The 24,793-nt window shown below is 41.8% G+C and overlaps 1 protein-coding gene across 1 annotated transcript; it reads right to left on the reverse strand.

Annotated features, from left to right (window-relative positions):
* Positions 1 to 3,873: 3,873 nt before the first annotated feature.
* Positions 3,874 to 22,869, reverse strand: LOC308298493 (uncharacterized protein). The gene is made up of 4 exons (XM_080742108.1): positions 22,743 to 22,869; positions 20,051 to 20,123; positions 19,002 to 19,090; positions 3,874 to 14,073 (listed from the first exon to the last, which is right to left on the reverse strand). The coding sequence occupies exon 4, from the start codon at positions 13,659 to 13,661 to the stop codon at positions 6,273 to 6,275; it is 7,389 nt and encodes a 2,462-aa protein (XP_080598234.1). The 5' UTR covers positions 13,662 to 14,073; positions 19,002 to 19,090; positions 20,051 to 20,123; positions 22,743 to 22,869; the 3' UTR covers positions 3,874 to 6,272.
* Between the last annotated feature and the right edge of the window lie 1,924 nt (positions 22,870 to 24,793).

Below are 24,793 nucleotides of genomic sequence, written 5' to 3' on the forward strand. Positions count from 1 at the left end.
TGTGTTTCGTTTTGAGAGGGCCGTCCACCCTGAAAAACGTGTTTTGGACCGAAACGGTTACGTTTTGCATGGTTGTGGCGCCCTCTATGGGTCGAAGTGGAAATGTTTTTGGGTATTCGTTCAGTATACCACCCGGCACTTGTGGTTAAAATTTGGCGTTGACTGTATGTTTCGTTTGTGATTTATCGCTATTTATTGCAAAACGGGCCCCTCCCGCTAACTTTGGAACCCTGTTACGGGCAAACGGTACGGACTATCAACATATCGCTTGACTTTGTTTATCGCATGGGTCCAGAGATCATGTGTACCGATTTTTGTGACATTTGGAGAAAATATGTAGGAAAAGGAGCAAAAAGTGTGTTTTGAAGAAAATTCAAAATGGCGGAAAATCTATCCTGACGCAAATGGGCGGGGCCTATATGGGGAGATGCGTCATGACCCAAGGAATCCAGGGAAAAGGGAATTTTAATTTTTTGACCTACGGTTCAAGAGTTATAAGCCAAAACGTAAAGTGAGCTGGTATAGCGCCACCATGAGGCCGACTGATGTAATTATTTTTTAATAAATCCTTGTAGTTATTATGAACCTTCCCTCCAAGTGTTGTAACTGTAGGCCTTACCATTTCTGAGAGAAAAATACTGGAATGGGAGAATATTAGTGAATTAATTTTCCCCATTGACTTATAATGGGATACTAATAAATTAATATCAATTAAACTATACAACCTATCTCTTAGAAAAGTAATAGCACACTATTCCCGATGAAGCCGGTCGATTTGACATATGGTGCGAGTGTGTGGTGCAAAAACTGTGGGCGGTGAAGCGCGCCGAATGTGTTTAATCGCCTGTAGCGATTAAACACTAGAAAATGTGCAATTTGGGAAATTGCGAGTGTGGTTGCCCGCTCCACCCCGGCGCGAGCGGCGGGGATGCGCTCCCGAGATCGATGTAAGGATATGGTTTCTTGTTTTTTAAGAAATGGGCTCCTCCCACAAATTTTGCAAGGCGATTTTACGTTGTCACGTCGCTCCCGAGATCATTTGTGTTTCGTTTTGAGAGGGTTGTTCCCCCTGAAAAACGCGTTTTGGCCTGAAACGGTTACGTTTTGTGCGTTTGTGGCGCCCCCTAAGGGTCGAAGTGGAAATGCTTTTGGGAATTTGTTGAATATCCCACCCGCAACTTGTGGTTAAAATTTGGTGTTGACTGGATGTTTCGTTTTTGATTTATGGCTATTTTTGGCAAAACGGGCCCCTCTCGCTAACTTCGGAAGCGTGTTCCGGACGAACGGTATGGACTATCGAAATATCGCTTGAATATGTTTATCGCGTGGGTTCAGAGATCTTGTGTACCGATTTTTGTGACATTTGGAGAAAATATGTGGGAAAAGGAGCAAAAAGTGTGTTTTGAAGAAAATTCAAAATGGCGGAAAATCTATCCTGACGCAAATGGGCGTGGCCTATATAGGGAGATGCGTCATGACCCAAGGAATCCAGGGAAAAAATAATTTTAATTTTCCGACCTACGGTTCAAGAGTTACAGGCCGAAACGTAAAGTGGGCTGTTATAGCGCCACCATGAGGCTGACTGACAATATTATTTTTTATTTATTCCTTGAACTCATTATGCATCTCCTCACCAAGTGTTGAAACTGTAGCCCCTATGGTTTGCAAGAGAAAAAATAATTGAATGTGAGTTTTTGCTATTCCCATTATAAGTCAATGGGTTTGGCCTGAAACGGTTACGTTTTGCGCATTTGTGGCGCCCCCTAAGGGTTGAAGTGGAAATGCTTCTGGGGATTTGTTGAATATCCCACCCGCAACTTGTGGTTAAAATTTGGTGTTGACTGGATGTTTCGTTTCTGATTTATGACTATTTTTGGCGAAACGGGCCCCTCTTGCTAACTTCGTAAGCCTGTTCCGGACGAACGGTATGGACTATCGAAATATCGCTTGAATATGTTTATTGCATGGGTCCAGAGATCCTGTGTACCAATTTTTGTGACATTTGGAGAAAATATGTAGGAAAAAGAGCAAAAAGTGTGTTTTGAAGAAAATTCAAAATGGCGGAAAATCTATCCTGACGCAAATGAGCGTGGCCTATATGGGGAGATGCGTCATGACCCAAGGAATCCAGGGAAAAAATAATTTTAATTTTCCGACCTACGGTTCAAGAGTTACAGGCCAAAACGTAAAGTGGGCTGTTATAGCGCCACCATGTGGCCGACTGATGTAATTTTTTTTAAATTAATTCTTACAATTATTATGAATCTCCTCTCCAAGTTTTGAAACTGTAGACCCTATGGTTTGCGAGGGAAAAATAATTGAATGTGAGTTTTTTCGATTCCCATTATAAGTCAATGGGGAAAATTAATTCACTAATAAATTAATATCAATTAAACTATACAACTTTTCTCTTAGAAAAGTAATAGCACACTATTCCCGATCAAGCCGGTCGATTTGACATATGGCGCGAGTGTGTGGCGCAAAAACTGTGGGAGGAGATTCGCGCCGAAAAAAAGGTTACACTAGAAGTCAAGAATAATAATAAATAAAGTTTCCCTAGAACTATAGTGTGTTGCCCTGTAAGGGCAACCACACTAACTAGAAAATTTGCAATTTGTGAAATTGCGAGTGTGGTTGCCTGACTCACCTGGACGCGAGTTGTGGGGTGTGCTGGCGGGACCCCAGGAAAATGGTTTATCTTGTGCAGTATTTCAGTGGAACAGTTGGTTTAATAGATATCAAAATTCATACAAAGCAACCTTTCTGAACCTTAATCTTTTGAGATTAGCACAATATGATTTGATATTGTGTGATGTTGAAAATACTTTGTATAGAGTACATAATCTGCATAAAATTCTACATGCATTAAAACTCTGAACTCTGATTGGGGGGCTTTGGTAAAGAGGTGGATTAATGTAGTCTAATCATCGTCCTAACAATGTCCTGCAAATCAAAATATGAATGTTTGATGGCATGTCATTAAAATCTATCTTGACATGGCACACTGACTGACCATTACAAAAAGGTGGCGGTAGCCTGTCAATATAGGGCTATGCTTTCCCCACACTTGTATTATATTATGTCTAATTATGACTAAGATTCAGCACCTTTTATTTTCCTGGGCTGAGAATAGATATAAAATACCCTGTATTGCACTTGGGAACGTCTCACCTTATAATACAAGTGGAGCCAATGTTGAAACATGTCAAAGAGTTTAGTGGCTGTGTTGAAGCCATACCATTTGTATGCTGTATGATCGATACTGCTCAGCATGTCAGGCACATTATTGAATGGTGTCAAAATGACAATGCAAAACTATTGTTCAGGCTACTTTGTGACAAACTTTATCAGAGAGGTTGGATCCTTGTTGATCGCTTCACCATCTTGCACACAGTACACGGATTGAAGTCCATCCAGCAGGGATTGAAGTCCATCCAGAGAGCATGGATTAGTCAGGACACCATCAATACAAGTTTTGACTCTTGCAAGGATCAAACAGTTATGTGGAACCATGTGAAATACATTATAACACCAGATTGTAGAGGCAAGAATAATTGGAAGTTAACAAATCTTTAAACTGAATGTTCATGGGCTTGTGTATAATGGATTTATTCAAAAGAATCACTTTTTGTTCAAGTGGTGAATAACAATTCTGATTGTGGATAGTAATTCAAAAACCCCAAACACATCTGTATTCATAGTAAATGTCAGACTAAATAGATTACCAAACATATAAATTAACTTTCAAAACAGATTCACTTTTCAAACACATGGTAAAAAGAATAAGAGACACAAACACAGTAGCAGATATAGTTTAAAATGTTTATTAACAAACTGTTATTAGTACCTTTACTTTATGCAACACCATAAATATCTGTGCTATTATAATCAATGGTTAGTGGTTATTATTTTACCTTATGCAACATCATAAATATCTGTGCTATTATAATCAATGGTTAGTGGCTATGATTATATTTAACAATGTTATGGTTCAATTGTAAGATTTGTATGTTATGCTAAAGTTAACAGTTTTATTATTGACAGATATTTTACTATGGCTTATATTGATGTCAGATTGTTATTATTAGTACTATTATTGTCAAAACTAAAGTGGTGGAAAGTCTTACAAAATATGTAAGTGCTTGGCTTTAAACCTCAGCTATACTGGATATGTGCAAATGTTTTTATTTTATTTTTTTATTTTTTTACTTTTACTCCACTACATCTTATCAAACATTATATTTTACTTTACAAATGTTGATTACTAACATAATACATTAACCACTACATTTACAATTACTTCATTACCTATTTTAGATTTTCCAGGGTGAAGCGAAAAACCCCTGCCTCTTAATTTGAGAGTGCAGGGGGAAAAATGGTTCACCGACCCCTCAACGGCGATCAAGCAAGCTCCTGGAAAATGTATTTAAATAATAACTAACATTATGCAACTGATGAACAAATGTAGATATTGTTTAGTTACTATTTTTGTAAATATTAACACAATACATTACTTCATTGCTAATTAAATGTTGACTATTGAAACCTGTGAAGTGTTACATTTTGCATGCATATTTTTAGACGTGTGCTATTTTCTGTACATTTTGATGCCAATACTTTTGTATGTTTAATCAAATAAATTTGGAATACTGAACATTACATTTACTTACTAGAAGACTATTTCTATCTACTTTTAAGTCAAACATTTGAGTACTTTTACCACCACTGTAAATATTTATTTCTAACTTTTGAGTCAATTAAAGATGTTGAACTGTTAACTAACATTCTGTAATTGATTAACTAATTTAGTCTAACCAGGTGTTGCAGGCCTAAAAACAAACAGTGGGTTAAGAAATGATCAATATGCACATGCAAATATAAGATGGGTCATGAACAGGCAGTATAAAATCAAAGTGGCATTTGGTTAAAGATGGTTAGTCCATGTTTTTGTAATCCAATTTAGGGATGGCCAATAATGTCATTCTATGTGAGCTTATATAAATTCAGTACCACATGTCCATGAGCCAGAGCAAAAATTAAATGAACAAAGACATATTATTTTCAAAGAACATTCCTGAAAAGTAGAAAAAGGTTAAAGGCAGAACAATTCAAACATCTGTTAGCACTGTAGAATCACTCAACGGCATCTGAAAAACAGGGAAAAAAGTGTTAGTATATTTAACCAATGCAGACGGTTCACAATCAACATGACATGACTGAAATAAAGTATTCAAATGAAGAAACAGAAATTAGAATTTACCCCTGTAAAGCAGAAAAGTGTTAAAGACATAACAAGTGTATAACAAGGCCACAATAAGAAATGTACTCGCAACTCAACCTTTTATTGATATAGTACATGTAACATTACAATGGTCAAGGTTGTACATTGATTAAACAAACATTACATAATGTAGATCAACATGACATGACTGAAATAAAGTTATCAAATGAAGAAACAGAAATTAGAATTGACCCCTGTAAAGCAGAAAAGTGTTAAAGACATAACACGTGTATAACAAGGCCACAATAAGAAATGTACTCGCAACTCAAGATTTTATTGATATAGCACATGCAACATTACAATGGTCAAAGTTGTACATTGATTAAACAAACAATACATAATGTAGATTAGTACACAACAATCACATAATGTAGATTAGTACACAATCACAGAAAGCAATGGGTTGGTTGGTTGGTGTTTAGGTGAGTAGGTCAAATCAGATTTGAGTTTTGGGAAATCGATTTCCATTATTTGAGGGCTATGTGTACCAGTAAGTGCTGCATCTTGTGCATTGTAATGTATTACTGGTCTGATTTGACCTTTGTGGGACTAGAGCCTGCCAGAGTGTGTTGATGAACAAAGTTCATCCATATCCCCCATAGCATCTCTGGTGTCCACCTTTGGGCAGATATCACCGTAAGTTCAAGTGTCATTGTGCGATTTTAAGTGGAGTTATATATATTTTACATTTAAAATGTAGTTATATATATTTTACATTTAAAACCAACCCAAAGCGTTTCCATGAGAAGAAAACCTATAGAACAGTCTATTCACAAAGGATTGGCCCTAACCCTAGTTATGAACATTTTAGTGACATCAGAGGCCCGACACGATGCTTTTATTGTGAAGCCAAGCGTTCCTGAACTTCTTTACTCCTGGAGGTTTCTGCATCAGGAATATAGCCGATCTGCAAGCCCGCGACGCGTTGAGCTTGTAGAAAAGTAGGTCTGCGTGCTGCCAGTGTTTGCAAGCACGTCCTGCAGTCTATGCACTAGTCATCTTCGGTGGACAATACGCAATACACAGGATTGTGATAGCTGTAGTATGTACGTAGCACTCCAGACTGTAGACATTGCTGTGGTCTTGAGATGTACATGTGATCCAACAGCGTGTTCTTTTCTGTGGTGGCCTCCTTGATGAGTTGTGCATATCCTCTGGACTCTAGAAGCCTTGTTATGGGCCCAGGAAAACCGTTCAGTAGGTCTTCGTTGAAGTCTCCACAGACTACGATGGGCTGGTGATCCATAACTTCCAAGGAGTCCAGAAGCGCCTTCAGGTTCTCCATAAATGGGTTACCATAATGTGGTGGTCTGTACACCGCAGCGATCAGAAGCTTGACAGGGGACTCGATCTTTACTGCCACAAACTCAAGGTTTGTCACATTGTGAAGGTAACGCTTTTCACTAGCCTGGAAATGGTCCCTCACATACACAGCGACGCCACCGCCGTTCTGTTCTGCACGTTCAGGTAGCTTTGCATATGACACGTGTCTGTTGCGGCTGAACATGGTGTAGCCGTCCAATTGCAGACTGTCAGCCACAAAGGAGCCAGTGAGATGAGTTTCTGTCAAGCACAGGACATCTGAAAGTGTCAGCTCGTGGTGTCGTTTGAGGTCCTGAATGTGAGCCGGTAAACTCTGAGTGTTGTGGTGGACAATCGTCAAAGTTTGGGCTTGGGCTGTCGTCTCTCGAAACTTCAACAGCGGCATGACACCGTCCAGAGACGCAGTCTTCATGGATTCCAGGGCAGCTGTGATTTTAGGATCAGCCCAGATTTTCTTCTCATCAAAGTCAATGATGTGCAATCCTTGCAGTGTCGTTGTCCTACTGAGGGCAACGTAGGACATGCCTTCTAAGAAGACCCCTTTCAAGGAAACCACTGCAGATTGTGTAGTCATCCCTTGGACTTTGTGAGCCGTGCAAGCATATGCCAGCTTGATGGGAAATTGCCTGCGAATCACTTTGTGGTTACTCAGGTTTTCCTCCATCCTCTCGACGTACACCTGTGTGGCGCCAGGCGTAGTTCTCCGGTACTTCAGTCCTGCTTCAGGCTTGTCTAGCACCAGCCAAAGCTTGGTTACTGTAGTTCCGTCCCTGTCGACCCGCATGTCAACACCATCAATCTTGCCAAATGTGCCGTTTACAAGGCCATCCTCCACGTCTATGTTCCTGGTGATCATGACAGGGGCGCCTTCTGCAATTTGCAAGTTGTCCTCAAGATCCTTGTACGGTTTACCTTTCTGGGGTTCTGAGCGGCGAGCCATGCGGTGACTAATTTCGTCTCTCTCGTAGTCTTCTGCGGGTATGTCAACGATGTCAGAGTGGAGCCGAGTCAAAGCGACCTTGTTGTGTTTGTCAACCTGATCGTTGGTTGCAAAGATGTGCAAAACATCCTTAGGACAATGTTGACTGTCAGTCAGTCTCTCACCAAGGAGTGCTCTGTCTGCATCGCTCAGTCGTTCTCTCTTGTTCTTGACTCTCAACCTATTCAGAAGTTGTGCATAGGGCACGTCATCCTTCTGTCGCATGATTTCTGTCAACGTGACCATCTCAAAGTGTTCACACAGAAGATCCGGTTTGCCTTCTTCTGACACGCAAAGTGGTTTCCCGCTTGCCGTTGGAGGGAGCTGGTAAAAGTCACCTACTGCAAGTACCGACATGCCACCGAATGGTTTCTTACTGCCTTTGATCTCTTGCAGTCTCCAGTGAACGTAGGTAAACAATTGCTTTGAAACCATCGAGATCTCATCGATGATGATGATTTCCGCATTTCCCAGCTTTGCTCTCACATCATCCAAACTGTTTCCCAGCCCTTTGTAGGGTGGGTTCAGGCTTCTGGGCAACTTTAACAGGGAGTGCAGTGTGTTCCCCCCGATGTTGTACGCTGCAGTTCCTGTGAATGCCGACAGCAGCACCATGGGCATGGATGCGTCTCTGTCTTCATAAAGTCTGGGGAGTCGACGGAGAATCCTTGTTGCCTCATGGAAGATGCACTTTATCAGGTGTGATTTGCCCGTGCCAGCACCTCCAGTGACAAAGAAAAGGAACGGTTCGGGGTTCTGCTCAAGTACGCTCTGTAAGCACCAGTCCCGTACAGAGTGAAACACTGAGGCTTGTGTCTGGTTTAGGTTTCGACACATTGCACGCAGAAAATCTAGGCTCAATTGTGGGGCCACTACACTATGTGCAGGAATTGTACCCACCTCACGAGTGCTGAACTCTGGCGCATTGTCTCGTTCTTCCTCTTCCAGCAGATCCTCGTCTTGTTCGGCAAGACATTCCATGCGATCTAGCTCGTTTTCTGGGGCAATGTTGGCCCACGCGTTTTCAGCGGGGCCATTTTTCCAGAACTCCTCCACGGCCTCTTCCACCGCTTGACTGTACTTTTCGAACCTCTTCCTGTTCTCAGCAACAATCATTTTCGCGGGATAAATCATGCCTGTTCCAGGCAATTCCACACACGCAGACTCGTAGAATTCCTTGTACGTGGGGAACGCTTCTGTTTTGAGGGTCGATTGATAGCGATGAGGCAGGTAGACTTTAAGCAAGTTGCCATAGAATTTCTCTGGCTCCTTCTGTTCCGAGAATTTCGCATATCTGACAACTGCATCTCTGCCCTCGCGCTTCTTAATGGTTCCCATGTTGTCAGACAACTTCAAGCGACCTTCGCCTTTTGCTTGTTGGCCGTACACAACCCTGTACTTGGACGCAAAGTCTGCCAAACACATGTTGTCAAACTCGGGTGTTTTGGGCCTGGCGTTGTACTTGTCCAGATATCCCTTCATCCACACTTGGTCTGAGTCGTCTGGTTTGTTCCGCAGTGCGCTGAGGGGGAGACTCATCTTCATTGCATTGTCATCTGTCGGGAGGAAGATAACATCACGGGAGCATTTCTTCAACGGCATGCTGCAAGTCCTGGCCACTGCCTCCTGAGCGCTAACCTGCCTGTTTTTCACATAGGTGTGAACAAGTTGGTTCATCGCATCCCTCTCGGTGACCTGCGTCGGATCGATGCCAACCACTACCTGTTTGAGAAGTTCGCCCATCTCATGTTCTGCCTTTGAAATGTAGGAGAGCATGTATGTGATCGCAATATGGTGATCCAGAACAAACTGGATATCCATGTTAGCATTCCAGGCCTTCAGGAAAACTGGGTTGTAGTTGTTCACAAGGCAGTCCTTCACTCCGCGCTTCATGAGGAGGACGCGGTTCTTCCTCATGTCTTCAAGACAGCTGTCGTACTCTTCGCTGGTCATATTGCACTTTGCCAGCAAGTCCGACAGGTCTGTCACTCCTGACGCAGAGTCCATCAGCATGTCGAAAATTGGTTTGAGTTTCTCCATAGCAGCTTGTGCTCTTGCTGTCTGTTTTTTGCCAAGGCCTTCGGCACGCTTTGCCTTTGTTTTGGTTGCGCTTTGGTTTGCGCCTTCATCCATGTCTTTGTTTGCTTCACTTTCATCTTCTGTGCCACTGTCATTTGCAGTTGGATCAACCGCCTTTGGGTTTAGTATGCACGTTTTGTCCACTGGTGGCTTTGGAAATCCAAACCTGCATGTCTTCCTACCTTTCCTACAGGACTTTGTATGGTTTCGGCTGTGCATCTGAACCTGTAGGACAATTTGGTAAAGCACAGGATCTTCGTCTGGATCAGGCAGCTGGCACGAAATGTAGCGGTCTGCAAACTCGCAGATCTTCTCATCCGAGTCAACGCCAAGGACGGGGGCGCCGTCGATCCACATCAATGCGTGAAAATGTGGGCTTCCCCTGGCTTGGAACTCGATACGATGGAACCAGTCGATGACGCGTCCGAAAGGTAGAGCTTCTGAATGTACCAGTTTTTTGTAAGCGGATTTAACTCGCTTGTCAAACATTCGCATGGTTGTGACTGCGTTGCTTCTGAGAATGTCGCATTTCCCATTCCAGTCCAACTTTTCCCAATCCACAATCTGGCCTTGCTGTGCTTTTATTGCGATGATGACTTCTGGCCATCTGAACTCAGCAGCACTTGCGGTCACAAAGAAGGTTGGTGGTCCTAACTGACGGACCATGGCAAACAAGTCCAACATCGTCTTGTGCCAGTAAGCTGGAGTCCCTCTAATTGGTGACATGAATCGTGTTGCGTCTTTGCTTCTGACCAGTCTCTCGACTTCACGCTTGTCTTTCAACATCTTGTTGGTGATCCTGCGACCATCATTGGTTAAAGGTTTTCCCTTCTTTAACTGAAAGGAGATGCTGTTTTTTGCAATATGTGTCTCTGAGACAAAGTGTGCAAAGAAGCAAAAGCTTTGGTCTCTAGCGAAACGACCGTCAACATTGAAAAGTCTTGCGTTGAAGTAACGGCTCGGGGACAGACGGACCCTTCTCTTCACATCCAACGTGTTTGCTCCAGTTGGAAACAAAGTAGGGAAGGCCTGCGCTTCGAGGTTAGGGACAGTGCTGTAGCTGACAGGCCTGTTGCCTTCGGCGGGGGCAATGCTAAATATGCCATCACCATAGGTCATCATTTCTTGTGCTATGTCATCTGCCTCCAAGCAACTGTCTAGGCCATGTCCAGGTCTCAGCGCATCTTGCTCATCTTCAACACTGGGGGGATCTTGATCCACTGCCTGCGATGCGTCGAGAGCTTCAGCAGAATCCGCTACTTCCATCATTTCAGCCTCATCACAACTGTCCATGACTTCGTCGGCGGGCAGATTTTCAACCTGGCCCTCCACATCGTCGTCATCATCGATTGTGACCGCTGTGTAGCCTGGGTGAGTCACTTTGAGTGTCCTCGCGCCCCGTACAACCTTCCTCATATTAACAATGTGAGACAAATGATGGCCTTTGAACCGCAGACGTCGCTTTAGCTTCATTCGGTACAGTCCGGATGAGCCGAGCCTTCTCGGTAAGGCGTTTATTGTGGTTTGCACCCGTGATGGCACACACACCACAGCACCAAGTACAGCTCCCTGTTTGCCTTTAGGAAGTGTGAGAATCTTGGCAAACGGTATGGCCAAAGCTAAGAGTTGCCTTTCCAGCACATTCAGATCGCTGAGTTCTGGGGGAATGGGTGCTAGCTCTAAATTGTTTGCGACAGCCAAGGCTGGCATTCTTCCAGCCTGTAGGGTGTCGTGACAATTCTTGCATATCCACTCGAGACGCCTTTCTTCGGGTACAGTGCAGGCTTGCGGGCCTCCACATTGATCGTCACACAAATGGACGTATTTGCCTGTCAAGCAGGCATCAACCAGCTTTCGCTTCCGTGTGAACTTGGAACGACGGCAACGGTACACAGATTCCGAGAAAAGTGCCCGATGGCACGTTGTGCACACATAAGTAGGGCCATATTTGATGTCTTCCTGGAAATCTGCTATAGCGATTTCTTCCAGGCTACGCTGTTTCGCAGCTTCAGCTTTCATTGCTTCTTCAGAAGTAGCTTCAGCCTCCCTAGACGCTTTTTCAGCTTCCCTCTTCTTCTCATCATGTCTCAGTCTGAGCAGGACTTGACATAACGCCTTGTACCTGCGTTTTATTTTATATGCAGCACGGATGTCACGGCGCAACTTAAAGTATTTGTCCGTTTCGCATTTGTGGGACATGTACAACCTCATATGTTGGGTGTGTTTTGCCCTGAACTCCGGGTCGTCTTGGAACCTCTTGTTGACATATGTCCTGGCATACGTCTTGTGCTTCTCTTTGAACACCAGGTCTTCTTGGAACCTCTTGTTGACATATGTCTTGTGCTTCTCTTTGAACACCACGTCTTCTTGGAACCTCTTGTTGACATACGTCATGTGCTTCTCTCTGAACACCGGGTCTTCTTGGAACCTCTTGTTGACATATGTCTTGTGCTTCTCTCTGAACACCAGGTCTTCACAGAACCTCTTGTTGACATATGTCTTTACATGTGTCTTGACCTTCTCTCTGAAAGAAACATCTTCGATATATCTTCTTCGGAAGTATGTGCTGTTATGTAGTTTTTGCTTAGCCTTGAATGCTACATCGAAACTGCATCTCCTAGCCCTATACTTCTTCATGTATTCATTTTTCCTGGCCCTAAAATCTGTATTAATTTTGCTTTGTTTTGCCTCAGGAGTTTGCTGTGAAGCTTCCTTCCTCTTCTGTTTTCTTCGTCTCTCTTTATTCAATTTGGATGATACAATGCCTGACTGCAAAGGAGACTTGGAACTTGAATGTTTGGAGCTCGATGGTCCAGTGTCACTTTCATCCTCGCTATTCAATTTGGATGATACAATGCCTGACTGCAAAGGAGACTTGGAGCTTGAATGTTTAGAGCTCGATGGTCCAGTGTCACTTTCATCCTCGCTAGTCAGATGGGGTGACGGAGAATTTGTCTGTTCAAATGTTACAGGCATGAAATCGAACTGGATTCTGTCAATCGCTATGGAATGCAAGGATTGATTTAGCTGTTCAATCTTAGCAATCAAATCATCCAAGTGAGTGAAAGTCATCATGACACATTTTCCTCCTCTCCATCGAGGCAAAGGTAGGCCATCAGCACTTCTGGCATGGGAGTCAAACAGTCCATATCTTCCAGACCTGTCTCTAAAGACAGCAATGGTGTATGGTGATACTGTCAGCAGTGCATAATTGACATCTACCGACAGGCACTGAAGTCTATTCTGTAGATTCAGCCACCAATTGCGTCGGTGAGTTTCTCCGTCATCTCTCATGTAGCCCATCTCTACATTATATTTAGTCACGGAGTACTTCTTGCGTTGTGTTTGAACAGTCAGGGGTATTTCTTCCATACTCAAAAAGTTGGAGTTGAACAGTTTGTCTTTCTTTAGTTTTGTTATGGTCCTTTTGTACAGCCGGTCTCCCTTGTCCAATATCTTGTCGAGATCATTACGCTTAATGTCACGACCTTCATGTTGGTGTGCCAAAAATGTCAGGGCCATGCATGTGCACTGCTTATTCCTTGACATATTGGAAAAGGAAAGATCATTCTGGCTTTTGGATGCCCGCACAGATATCACAGAGGGTGCTGGGATGTCACTCTGTTGTACAGGGTCATCGTTGGAAAGGTCCATGGCTTCTACAACAGATATCAGCAAGGGTGCTGGGATGTCGGTCTGTTGTACAAGGTCATCTTTGGAAAGGTCCATGGCTTCCACAACAGATATCACCGAGGGTGCTGGGATGTCGGTCTGTTGTACAGGGTCATTGTTGGAAAGGTCCATGGCTTCCACACTGCTGTGCGGTTCCTCAACTTCACACTGTGCATGTTGTTGAGACGTTTGTGCCAAATTGTCCATGACCGGGCTAAATATTTTTTTCCCTTCATCAACTTCCATGCAGTTGTATTCTGGGGATTTTGAATGTTTGGTGGCCCATCTATTCTTTGCAGCAATAGATCTCTTCTTCCGCTGAGGCATGATGTCGCAATGCAATGTGATATCTAGCTATGAACTTGTTTACGATTTATTCCAAACCTATCCACGCGAATGTGCTGTAGAATTATGTATGGGACACTTCCGGAGAACACGTTGCGTCGCAGATGCAACCGTTGTGAGCTTGTAGATGTGGCAGTGGAACTGCCGCACACCTTCTGCGCAATGGGACGTTGGATATATAAACAATATAACTGACTTCACTCTAAACAAATCAACTTACCGTTAAATATGAAGACACTAATGGAGCTCTTCAGATCTGATGAACACTAGTACAAAATAAAGAAATAAATAAACATACCTTGGCTTGCAGTAGTCGCAGACTGGGTAGTCGGTCAGTCAACCACCGCCGTGTCGACGAATAGAGCAGGATAGGTCCGCGCCAGTGCACCCACAGCTGAAAATAATTTTTAAAATACAGTATTTTAGACACATAAGTTAAACTGAAGACACATTATTGCTGCACATCAGGGTTTTCCAATGGCCAAATTATGTGAAGAATACCAAGCCTCAACATTGCACAACCTGTGAACAGATTGGGGCTTGGGGGCAACGTTCCTGCTACTGCAATGACAGATGTGCAGATACTAGTGTTGTTACTCCTTAGTTAGAACAAAATCTGTTGGGTAATACAAGCAAAAATGTTTTGCAGAGATCCGTCTTAGGGATGGCCAACCAGTAACCACCATCAGCTAATGATATATATTTATGGGTCAATTTAGAACCCCTAAAAACTTAGGTTAGGATTTTGCAAGGTATTTTTAGAATCTACGTCAGTCCTAAATGGGTGAAGCAACATACGATATACTGTTATGTTTTTGTAATTGCTCCTTAAACACTGAGAATAGATGAACCCCAAGACAATGTCCATTTGACAACATTAATACAGGGATTGACGCCAACAATTGCCCGGCCAACAATTGCCCGACTGCCCAGGGTAGGTAAATAAAATGGTCGGGCAGTTGAAGTTTGCTACCAGGTTGTCCGACCGGGTAGGTGCCCATTTTGAGTAACATAATGTGAGATTGTTTCTTTCGCCTACTTGTTATTCTTATTCTGTATATTTTTAATCTAATAAATCATTAAAACCGCTGTGTTGCAAGCCTTGAGGTTTGAGAAATAATAGTCACCTATTGGCTGTGAGAGTGTTTTACTGTGCATTCTGATTGGACTAGACACTCAGTAGTATATCCGGGAGGAAATGTATGAGCAGACTTAAACATTCGTAATGCGTCATGGATAGACGTGTTGTGAGCTTGTAGATCTGCTATTTTTGAGGCAACACCACACTCAGTAGTATATCCGGGAGGAAATGTATGAGCAGACTTAAACATTCGTAATGCGTCATGGATAGACGTGTTGTGAGCTTGTAGATCTGCTATTTTTGAGGCAACACCGTTTTATGGCTGAACTGAGCATATCATTATGTTGGTTGAAGTAGAGTCCGAGTGAACCTTGTATCTTTCCATAAGCGAGTCAACTCAATAATTTAGTTCATTTAACTTCCTTGCATCCTTTATTCGTTAAAAAGCAGTGTTGTATTGGTGATTGTTTGGGGGTCGTTATGTTAATGTTTGACACGCATCTCGCTAAAACTGGAGTTAGCAGACCATTATGCACTGAGACTCATTCCAATGTTAATGCAGGCTGGTGTGAAGTGACTCGACCCCAATACAACTACAGGCTAAGATGCATTATGATTACATGTTATAATGTAAAAGGCTTCATCAGATTATCTCTAAACATGTGGCATAACTTGCGACCATATAATGCTGAATGCTTGTACATTTATTGGATAAGTATATTAAAGACAAAGTTGAATTGTGAAGCATGACATCACCGCAAGAGCTTCTGTCCAGAATGTCCTTCTAAACTGGATGTAAAACTGTTGTAAAACCCGCGGCTGCTACCCTGGACCCAATCTAAGTTGTTAAACTACAGTAATAAACCCAGCAATAGTAAGTAAAGTATTTACACACTGTTGTGACTGACACACACACACACACACACACACACACACACACACACACACACACACACACACACACACACACACACACACACACACACACACACACACACACACACACACACACACACACACCTCAGTGTGAAGGAATGGTGCCATCTGCTGGACAAAATATGTCATTGCCACTTCCATTCACCAGTCCACAGAGGCCAGGTTTTTATTTATTTATTTTTATATTGGCGGGAAATTTCACCGATACCGATATAAACCGATATGCCCAAATAAGGCCATATCGGTCGCTCACTAATTCATACTACAGGTCAAATGTCGGAAATAACAGATCTACAAGCTCAAAAAGCATTGCATTAGCCCAGAATTGTCAGACAACATTTCCATGATAAATTAAAGGGAAACCATGCTCTACATAGTAAAACACAGGCCACATGTACAAAATAGCAGATCTACAAGCTCAAAAAGCATTGCATTAGCCCAGAGTTGGCAGCCAACCTTTCCATGGTAAATTATACGCCCATACAGTATATAGGCATATATGGAGATCAGGTTATAAACAGAGCATATGGGACTAATCGACATCAAAATCAGCAGTGGCCAATAGATATGGACATGCCAAAAGATGGCCATATAATAAAAGGAACATGGATGGGTACAACAGGTAATTTAACAAAGCCCCTGACATTATGACTCAGACATATGGGTTGGATTGGCTGTGAGACGTGTGAAACAAACCTCTAGTACATGAAGTTAGTCCTCTGCATCTACATATCCTAGCTGGTGGACTGCACTCTGGGAGCAGTTCAAGTTGGCCAACCGGTAACCACTATCAGCTTATGGTGATATACATGTATGATTCAATTTAGATCCCCTGAAAACTCAAGTCGGGATTTACAAGGCAATTTTAGAATCAACCTTAAGCCTAAATGGGTGAAGTGACATAGAATATACTGTATGTATTGGTAATGGCTGCTTAAACATTGACACCGAAATGGACCACGAGACAATTTCCATTTGCCACATTTACATAGTTACTGTACATCTGAAATTGGTTATTTTGAACCAGAATATTCTGGGCCATGGCTTTTGGCCTGGCAGAGACAACCATTTGCTAGTGTGTGTGTGTGTGTGTGTGTGTGTGTGTGTGTGTGTGTGTGTGTGTGTGTGTGTGTGTGTGTGTGTGTGTGTGTGTACAGTAATAGTGCAATCATAATAATTCAAGAACCAATGAAGTCACTTCGCATACACAAACTTTAGAAGGCAGTCGTATCCAATCAGGAGGGAATATGGGGATTTGGGACAGATCCATGTTGATGACCTGACTTTAGAAATACTGACTGACATCCGGTGGAGGTTTTGATAGTAACTGCTACCTAACGGCAATTAATGGTTTACATACTAAAATCCATTATGCACTTGTCATGGATATGAGATGGGGAAAAGTGTGACGTGCCGGACAGACTGACTGACAGGCGGTGGAGGTTTTGATAGTTAACTGCACCTGACGTCGCAATTAATGGTTTACATACTAAAATCCATTATGCGCATGGAAAGTTTTTCCGTCACATTTGGGCTTAATTACAATTGTGTCATTTTACAACAACTATAGAAATCAAAAGTTCAATAATTTCCGAAACAAATATTTTCATCATATGGCAAGAGATATCACGTAGCAATTTTTTTTGTATCTTGTAGAAAGCTGTTTTTGCTACTTGACATGAAGCAGGTCATTCATTTACATTCAGGTTAAAAAATAAGTTTCTGGCCGACAGCATGCAATGTGGCCGTCTGGAGTGAGTGGAGAAATATTGCCATCATTGAAGTTGGCCACTACTGATATAGAGGTACCGTGTAACGATATGCGTGATGTTTGGAAAGGATAGCACTATGCCAGGCATATGTGAAAAATGTGGGGGAGAGGTTCTGCCCTGTCATCCAGGGAGTGTGTGTGTGGTCAGTTTCGCTGCTCACAGACAGAATCAGACAGAAACAAGGTGCAAATCATATTCTCAGACATGCCTTTGGCCTGGGGGAGACAATAAAGTGTGCGCTAAAATAATATAGAAAATGTGTCTTCAGAATTGTAATGGCATCGAGGACATACATTCTGGTGTCAACCCCAATTATTATTCATTTAGTAGACCCTCCAGAAAAACTTCTGTAATCACTTAGGTGTCAAACAACAAACCTCAACAAACCAAATGTGTATCTCTGCATCTACACATCCTAGCTAACGGAGTGCACTCAGCAGTTTGGGAATGTGTTCGTTCAGCGACCCCTCAACACCTAAGACCACAGGCAGGGTATAGACTGGGGACCTAAAACTATGACATCAGTCTATATAAAGGTATTACAATTGAACTGTAGCTTTCAACTTTTTCAAGCCACGTCCCCCCAGACTAATCATATTTGAAATGGGGACCCCACAAGCTGACAAGCCTAAGTGCTAGTCAATTTAGTTTGACCCTGCACCACAGATAAATATGGTGAAATAGCTGATTTGAAAAATCACTACACCTCTCATTGAACTGGGGAGACCCCACCCCTAAAAGCATTTGGAATTACAGACATGACATTTCGTTTTGACTCTTAGGGATGAGCACCATGAGAACCACTATCAGCTAATAGTGATATACAGTACTGTATATATGTATGGGTCAATTTAGATCCCCTGAAAACTTGGGTCAGGATTTACACAGTATTTTTAGAATCAACCTCAGTCCTAAATGGGTGAAGTATACTACTAAGTAGGCTAATGCAGATGTATTTGCCAGTGGTACAAACTCAAAATAAGTATGGAATCATCTTTCAAAATGTGTTTGTAAATGTCTGCTTGAACAGTACTGCTGAGTCTGCTTAGCTAGTAGATCTGCTATTTTTGGCTAATGTTCTACTATGATAGGGATGCTAGGGTTTAAGTGGTTAATCCTATCACACAAAGATTTGGCGGCCCCCCTGTAGTAACTCTGAGGACCCCCTAGGGGTCCCGGCCGGACCCCCTGTTGAAGACTCCTGCTCTAGTACATTAAATTAGTCCTCTGCATCTACTTGGGATGTCATTAATGGTTAATTTACCAGCTGGTTAGCCATCAAGTGTGGGGGTCAGCAGCAATGACTGCATGTTTACAGTTCTAGCTTTTTTTATTCATACAGCGTGTCCCATGTCCAAAATAGCAGATCTACAAGGTCAAAATGTGTTGCATGAGCCTGCAGTTGTCAGCAAATACAAAAATCCACTGCCATGCACATTTCTCATGGATGTTATAGTTGATCTTCAGAGACATGAATGGAGATCACTGTTACATCTGAAACTATTTGATTTGCGTGTGTCAGTTAAAACAAACCTTGCAGTGTCAGTCAGTCTGGGAAGGTCGGTCCGTCAACAACAGCCGTGTCCACCAAAAGAACAGAAGAATCTGTCGTCGGGTCACAGCTGAAAATAATTCCAAAAATACTGTATTTTAGACCCAACTGAAGATACATGCATTATTGATTTACACACTGAAATCCATTGTGCACATGTGTACTTAAATATTTTAAATAGTTATTAACAATTCACCCTTTGTTAGCCTTCTGGTTGGTCCCGACTGACCAACCAGCAGGCTCTATGTGCCTTGTTCTGCCTTTTTAAAAATAAAATAAAAAATAACCGATTTACAAGCTCACAACGCCTCGCAGTGCGAGACGTTGTGAGGTCTGCTATTTTTGGTTAAAGTTGAATATGGACGCTAGGGTTAAAGTGGTTAATATAGAAATGGGGGAAAAAAGCAGGCTCTATGTGCCTTGTCCCACCCTGGTTCTGCCTTTTTATGTTGAATTTGCTAAAACATAATTTTTGAAGAAAAATAAAAACATAAAAACATGCTGAGTCACTATACTGCCACTGAGCAGCTCCATTTTACTGAAACTAAGTTTGAAATTAGAATTGAACACACATAATAACAATACGAGCAACTGAATTAAAATGTCCACTACCAGTGGATGGAGTGTCCCACCAAGACACAGCAACAAATGGGTGTGAGCGGACTTACAAATTAGGCCAGGGGTCTTCAACAGGGTGTCTGGGACCCCTAGGGGGTCCTCAGAGTTACAACAGGGGGTCCTCCAAATCTTTGTGTGAGATCTAACAATTTTTTTTTAACCCTAACGTCCATATTCTGAGAACTTTAGCCAAAAATAGCTCACAACGCCTCGCAGCGCGAGGCGTCCCAGGTTTTTGGCAACAACACAGATGCAGATAATTGGTGCACTGTGGAACACTGGAAAGAAATAATGCAACTGGGTTTGATATAAACTGATTCAAGGTGTGGATTATAGTCTCATACCACAGCAATTTAAGCATTTAAAGGGAAACCTTGAAACTATCCATTTTAGAATGGTTATTTTATCATACCTTGCAGTAGGGTGTCTGGTCAGTGAGTCAACCACAGCTGTGTCCAATGGATCAGGATCGTCTACACCCACAGCTGCAAAATGATTTAGAAAACAATATTTTAGACAAATCAATTTAAACCAAAGGCACATTTATTTTTCTACATACCAACATACACTGTTAGTAACATTAACCAAGAGGTTTTTCTTCTGCCTCATGGGAGTACGTATGCAAGGTCACCTTGAGGCTGATTTGAAGGGGGAAATAATGTGTGTCATTCCTTTGTTTACCTAGTGGGAATGTGCGTGCAAGATTTCACAGAAATGACATGACATGCTGTGTCCATAATTTGAGGCATTTTCTTCAAAACCGAGAACTTCTTTAAACTTTGGAAGACAATCTTTGCCAATCAGGGTGGAATAAGACAAATCTGAAATAGGCCTACACATTGGTTTAATGACTATAGAAAAACAAACAATTTTTGCACAAGATCAGTAGGAGTTATGTAAAACAACATGATATTCTGGTGGTGCTCTAAGGCAGTGGTTCTCAACCTGTGGGCCGGGACCCCCAGGGGGTCCCCAAATGATTTTGGGGGGTCCCCAGATGATATGAGGCAGACACCTCTAATATGTACTGTCATGAAACTGTACCTTTTCCTATGCAAACTTCTAATAAAGTCTTCAATCAATCAATCAGACATTGTGAAAATAGCCGATCTACATGCTCACATTATCAAATATTATCTAATATTAAGGCAGAAATTGTGAAAATAGCCGATCTACATGCTCACATTATCAAATATTATCTAATATTAAGGCAGAAATTGTGAAAATAGCAGATCTACAAGCTCACAAAACGCGAAGCGTAGCCGATCTACATGCTCACATTATCAAATATTATCTAATATTAAGGCAGAAATTGTGAAAATAGCAGATCTACATGCTCACAAAACGCGAAACGTTGTGAGCATGTAGATCTGCTAGATCTGCTATTTTCACATACATGTGTTATACAAAATGCCTCAACTCTTAGTTCTCGTCATGGTGGGGGGGTCCCCAGTTAAAATATGAATATTTTGGGGGTCACAGCCTGAAAAGGTTGAGAACCAATGCTCTAAGGGGCCCATGTGAAACAGTTGGGGCAGTGGTTCTACTGTAGCATCCATGGAGTGTGTGTGCACTGTTTCATCATTGATCAGTGACAGAGATTATCTGTCCACACACACTGATGGACAGGGTGCCAAACATATTCTCGACCATGCCTTTTGGCCTGGCAGAGACAGCCATTTGCTCAAATATTTGGTTATGACAGTTAGCTACAGTACAACAGTAGGGTATAGACCTAAATACAATTTAGGCATTTAGCAGATAGGCTTAATAGAAATGTACAATTAGCAAGGTAAACACTTGCTGTTTAAAGAATGCTGAGTGACAGAGTAGTGCATCAAGAAACTGATCCCAGGCAAACAAAGCAAAACATATTGTTGAGTACTGGAGTAATTTTTCCAAGTGTATGCTTTAAAATTACACAAGTATGATATAGGCTACATAGAAATATTTTCCAAATATTTGTAGCTGCCATAAAATGTGTACAATGCATTTTTATCACATGGCTGCAGTGTGCCAGATATTTTGGAAATAGCAGATCTACAAGCTCACATTAAGTGGTTAAACTTAAACGTTGAACCAGGGTTCTTGATGCCAAATACCAGCAAATAATAATACATTTTATTTATATCACACTTTACATTTGAAGCAAATCTCAAAGTGCTACATTAAAAGGCAAAATGGAAGAATATTAAGAAAATAGACTAAAGGCCCATTCCCACTGGTCCAGATAAAAAAAAACTCTTTCTCCAGATATTTTTCCATTCAAAGTGGATGGTAGATACAGATACAAAAAATATGTACCACAGATATTTGTCACAGATACTTTGATCTTTTGTCACAGATACTTTGATATTTTTTTAATCTGTATCTACCATCCACTTTGAATGGAAAAATATCTGGAGATAGAGATTTTTTTTATCTGTTATCTGGCCCAGTGGGAATGGGCCTTAAGAAATAAAAACAAGAAACAGAGAAATGAATAAGTTCAGAACGTTGTTCACCTATACAAAGCTAAGAAAAGGTTTAAAACACATGGGGCATCTAACAGACTTTCTAGGCAAACGCCTTGTTAAATTAAAATGTCTTTAATCCCCGCAACAAACACACACGCGCGATGAGAACACGCATAGATAGCGATATATACCAACTCTGACATACGCACGTGTTTTTGTTTGCATGGTCAGATCATTTTAATTTGAAAGTTGAACGGGATGTTCAATGTGTTTTTGTGTGTTAAGAAAACTGTATAGCACGCCGTGTCCTATGGCTGTGTTAAGTTACACAGGTTTGTTTGGGCGGAAACGGTGCTGTCTTCCACAATAAAGGCACACCAGCGTTTAATTCAGTTAACCCGTAGCCGTCAAAAAGTACCTTTTCAGCCGTTTTCAACGCTAAACGCGGGTATGCAGCCCGGTGCATGACTCAACTTCGTAACAAACAAGAAAACTAAGCTAACGTTAGCATCGATCATACGACAACAAAGCCATTTTGACAACAAAGCCATTTTGCTTTCAACCGGTAGCTATGGCCGGTAGCTAACGATAGCTTAAACACGACAGCGTCGTAGAAAACAAAGGATCGTGTTACGTAAAGTTAATTACCTGAGTGTTGCGAGGTCCTGCAGGGGGGAAAAAGATGAGATAAAAAGTGTAACAATGTCTAAATAAATCAATGGAATCGCTGGAAAATAGCAGCTACAGCTCTCGAGTTCTGTTGTCTCAGCTCACAAGGCAAGCGTAAACAACCAGTCACCAGCGTGCCATAAAGCAGACTGAGGGGGCGTACACAGGCGTGCTATTGGACATGCCCAGGACATGCCCCCTAAAGCCAGAGCTGTAATTGGACAGAACACCAGAAGCCGCCTACTGTTTCCGAAAACACACACACACGTGCACTGTTTAAAACTTGAAAAAGTATTTGTACTTTACTTGTCCAATTTCCAATACTTTTACTTCTACTAACTCCACTACTTCTCGGATCCAAATATTGTACTTTTACTCCACTACAATTATTTGAAAACTTTAGTTACTAGTTACTTTGCTGCATAAAATAAACCATAATATTATAAAACATACATGAACCACTTAAGCCCTATTTGAGCTTGTACTTTTACTTTTGGCACTTTGTACTTTTAATTTTTATGCCAACACTTTCATACTTTTACTCAAGTACATTTTGAATTCTGGACTTTTACTTGTAACGGAGTGCTTCTACATTGCTAAAGTGGGCGGAGTTAAGCCCCGATTTTACTGTGTTGTCATAACCGACAAGATCAATTGATACTTTTACTCAAGTAAAAAGATTTGAGTACGTTTTCAACCAATGCAAACAATTACAACATCAACGTTTATCTATCAACAAAAACAACAACAACAACAACAACAACAACATTAGTATTCACGCAATTTGTGTGCACCCCAAAGAAACTATTAACCACGTTATCGTTTGTAATGACTTGATTTTATAGGTGGGACGTTCGCGAACGAATCGAATCCTTTGAACGGCTCTTTGAAGTGAACGATGGGATCCGGTTGGCGCAATAGGTGGGACGTTCGCGAACGAATCGAATCTTTTGAACGGCTCTTTGAAGTGAACGATGGATCCGGTTGGCGCAGTAGAGAGCCGTTCATTTGGGGAAGAGACGCCCCCCCCCCCAAATTCAACATCTCCTTGTACTCCACTGAGTAGCCTACTGACTGAGTAGGCCTACAGTGATTGAGTGAGAGAGGAGCCAAATGAGCCAGTATTTTGAACGTCTGAGCCATAAATCCCACCTCTACTTGATTTGATCTGGAAGGGATTTAATCATAGAGTTATTTAATAGATAGGCTACAGCTGAGCCCGTGGACTTCGGGTCTGTGATTGGCTAACCAATAAATAGCCATTGAATTATAAAAAAAAAAAAAACGTTTTTTTTATTTATGATTTAAACAGACTTTTTATTTTATTTTGTCACTTTCACAAATCGTATGCTGTATATTAGCATTTTTATGGTGTATCTATTCTGCATCTAGCATGAAGGCATATCTATTCTGCATCTAGCATGAGGCCACATTTGTAACCAAAATCTTCGCTGGCCCGGGGGTCCCCAGAAGAAAAAAATCAGATAGAGATTATGATTAAACAGACTTTTTATTTTATTTTGTAACTTTCACAAATCGTATGCTGTATATTAGCATTTTTATGGTGTATCTATTGTGCATCTAGCATGAAGGCATATCTATTCTGCATCTAGCATGAGGCCACATTTGTAACCAAAATCTTCGCTGGCCCGGGGGTCCCCAGAAGAAAAAAATCAGATTGAGATGGGGTCTGCGGCCAAACACATATCTTTTTGGGGGTCCTTGACATGACACAGTTGGAACCACTGATTTATAGCATATGTTTTTCAGAAAACTGTGAGTGTGTGTGTGTGTGTGTGTGTGTGTGTGTGTGTGTGTGTGTGTGTGTGTGTGTGTGTGTGTGTGTGAAATTGTGAGTGTGTGTGTGTGTGTGTGTGACGCGCGATTAGAAAAGGTGTCGTTGGGATCCTGCGTTCGTGATGTAAGGATATGGTTTCTTGTTTTTAAGAAATGGGCTCCTCCCACAGTTTTAAAGAAATGGGCTCCTCCCACAAATTTGGCTGATTTATAGCATATGTTTTTCAGAAAAC

The sequence above is a fragment of the Nannobrachium achirus genome (genome assembly GCF_963921795.1).
Source record: "Nannobrachium achirus genome assembly, chromosome: 14".
NCBI classification, from domain to species: domain Eukaryota; kingdom Metazoa; phylum Chordata; class Actinopteri; order Myctophiformes; family Myctophidae; genus Nannobrachium; species Nannobrachium achirus.

Coding starts and splice junctions, on each gene's coding strand:
- LOC308298493 (XM_080742108.1), bottom strand. CDS start 13,661: ATGCCTCAGCGGAAGAAGAGATCTATTGCTGCAAAGAATAGATGGGCC.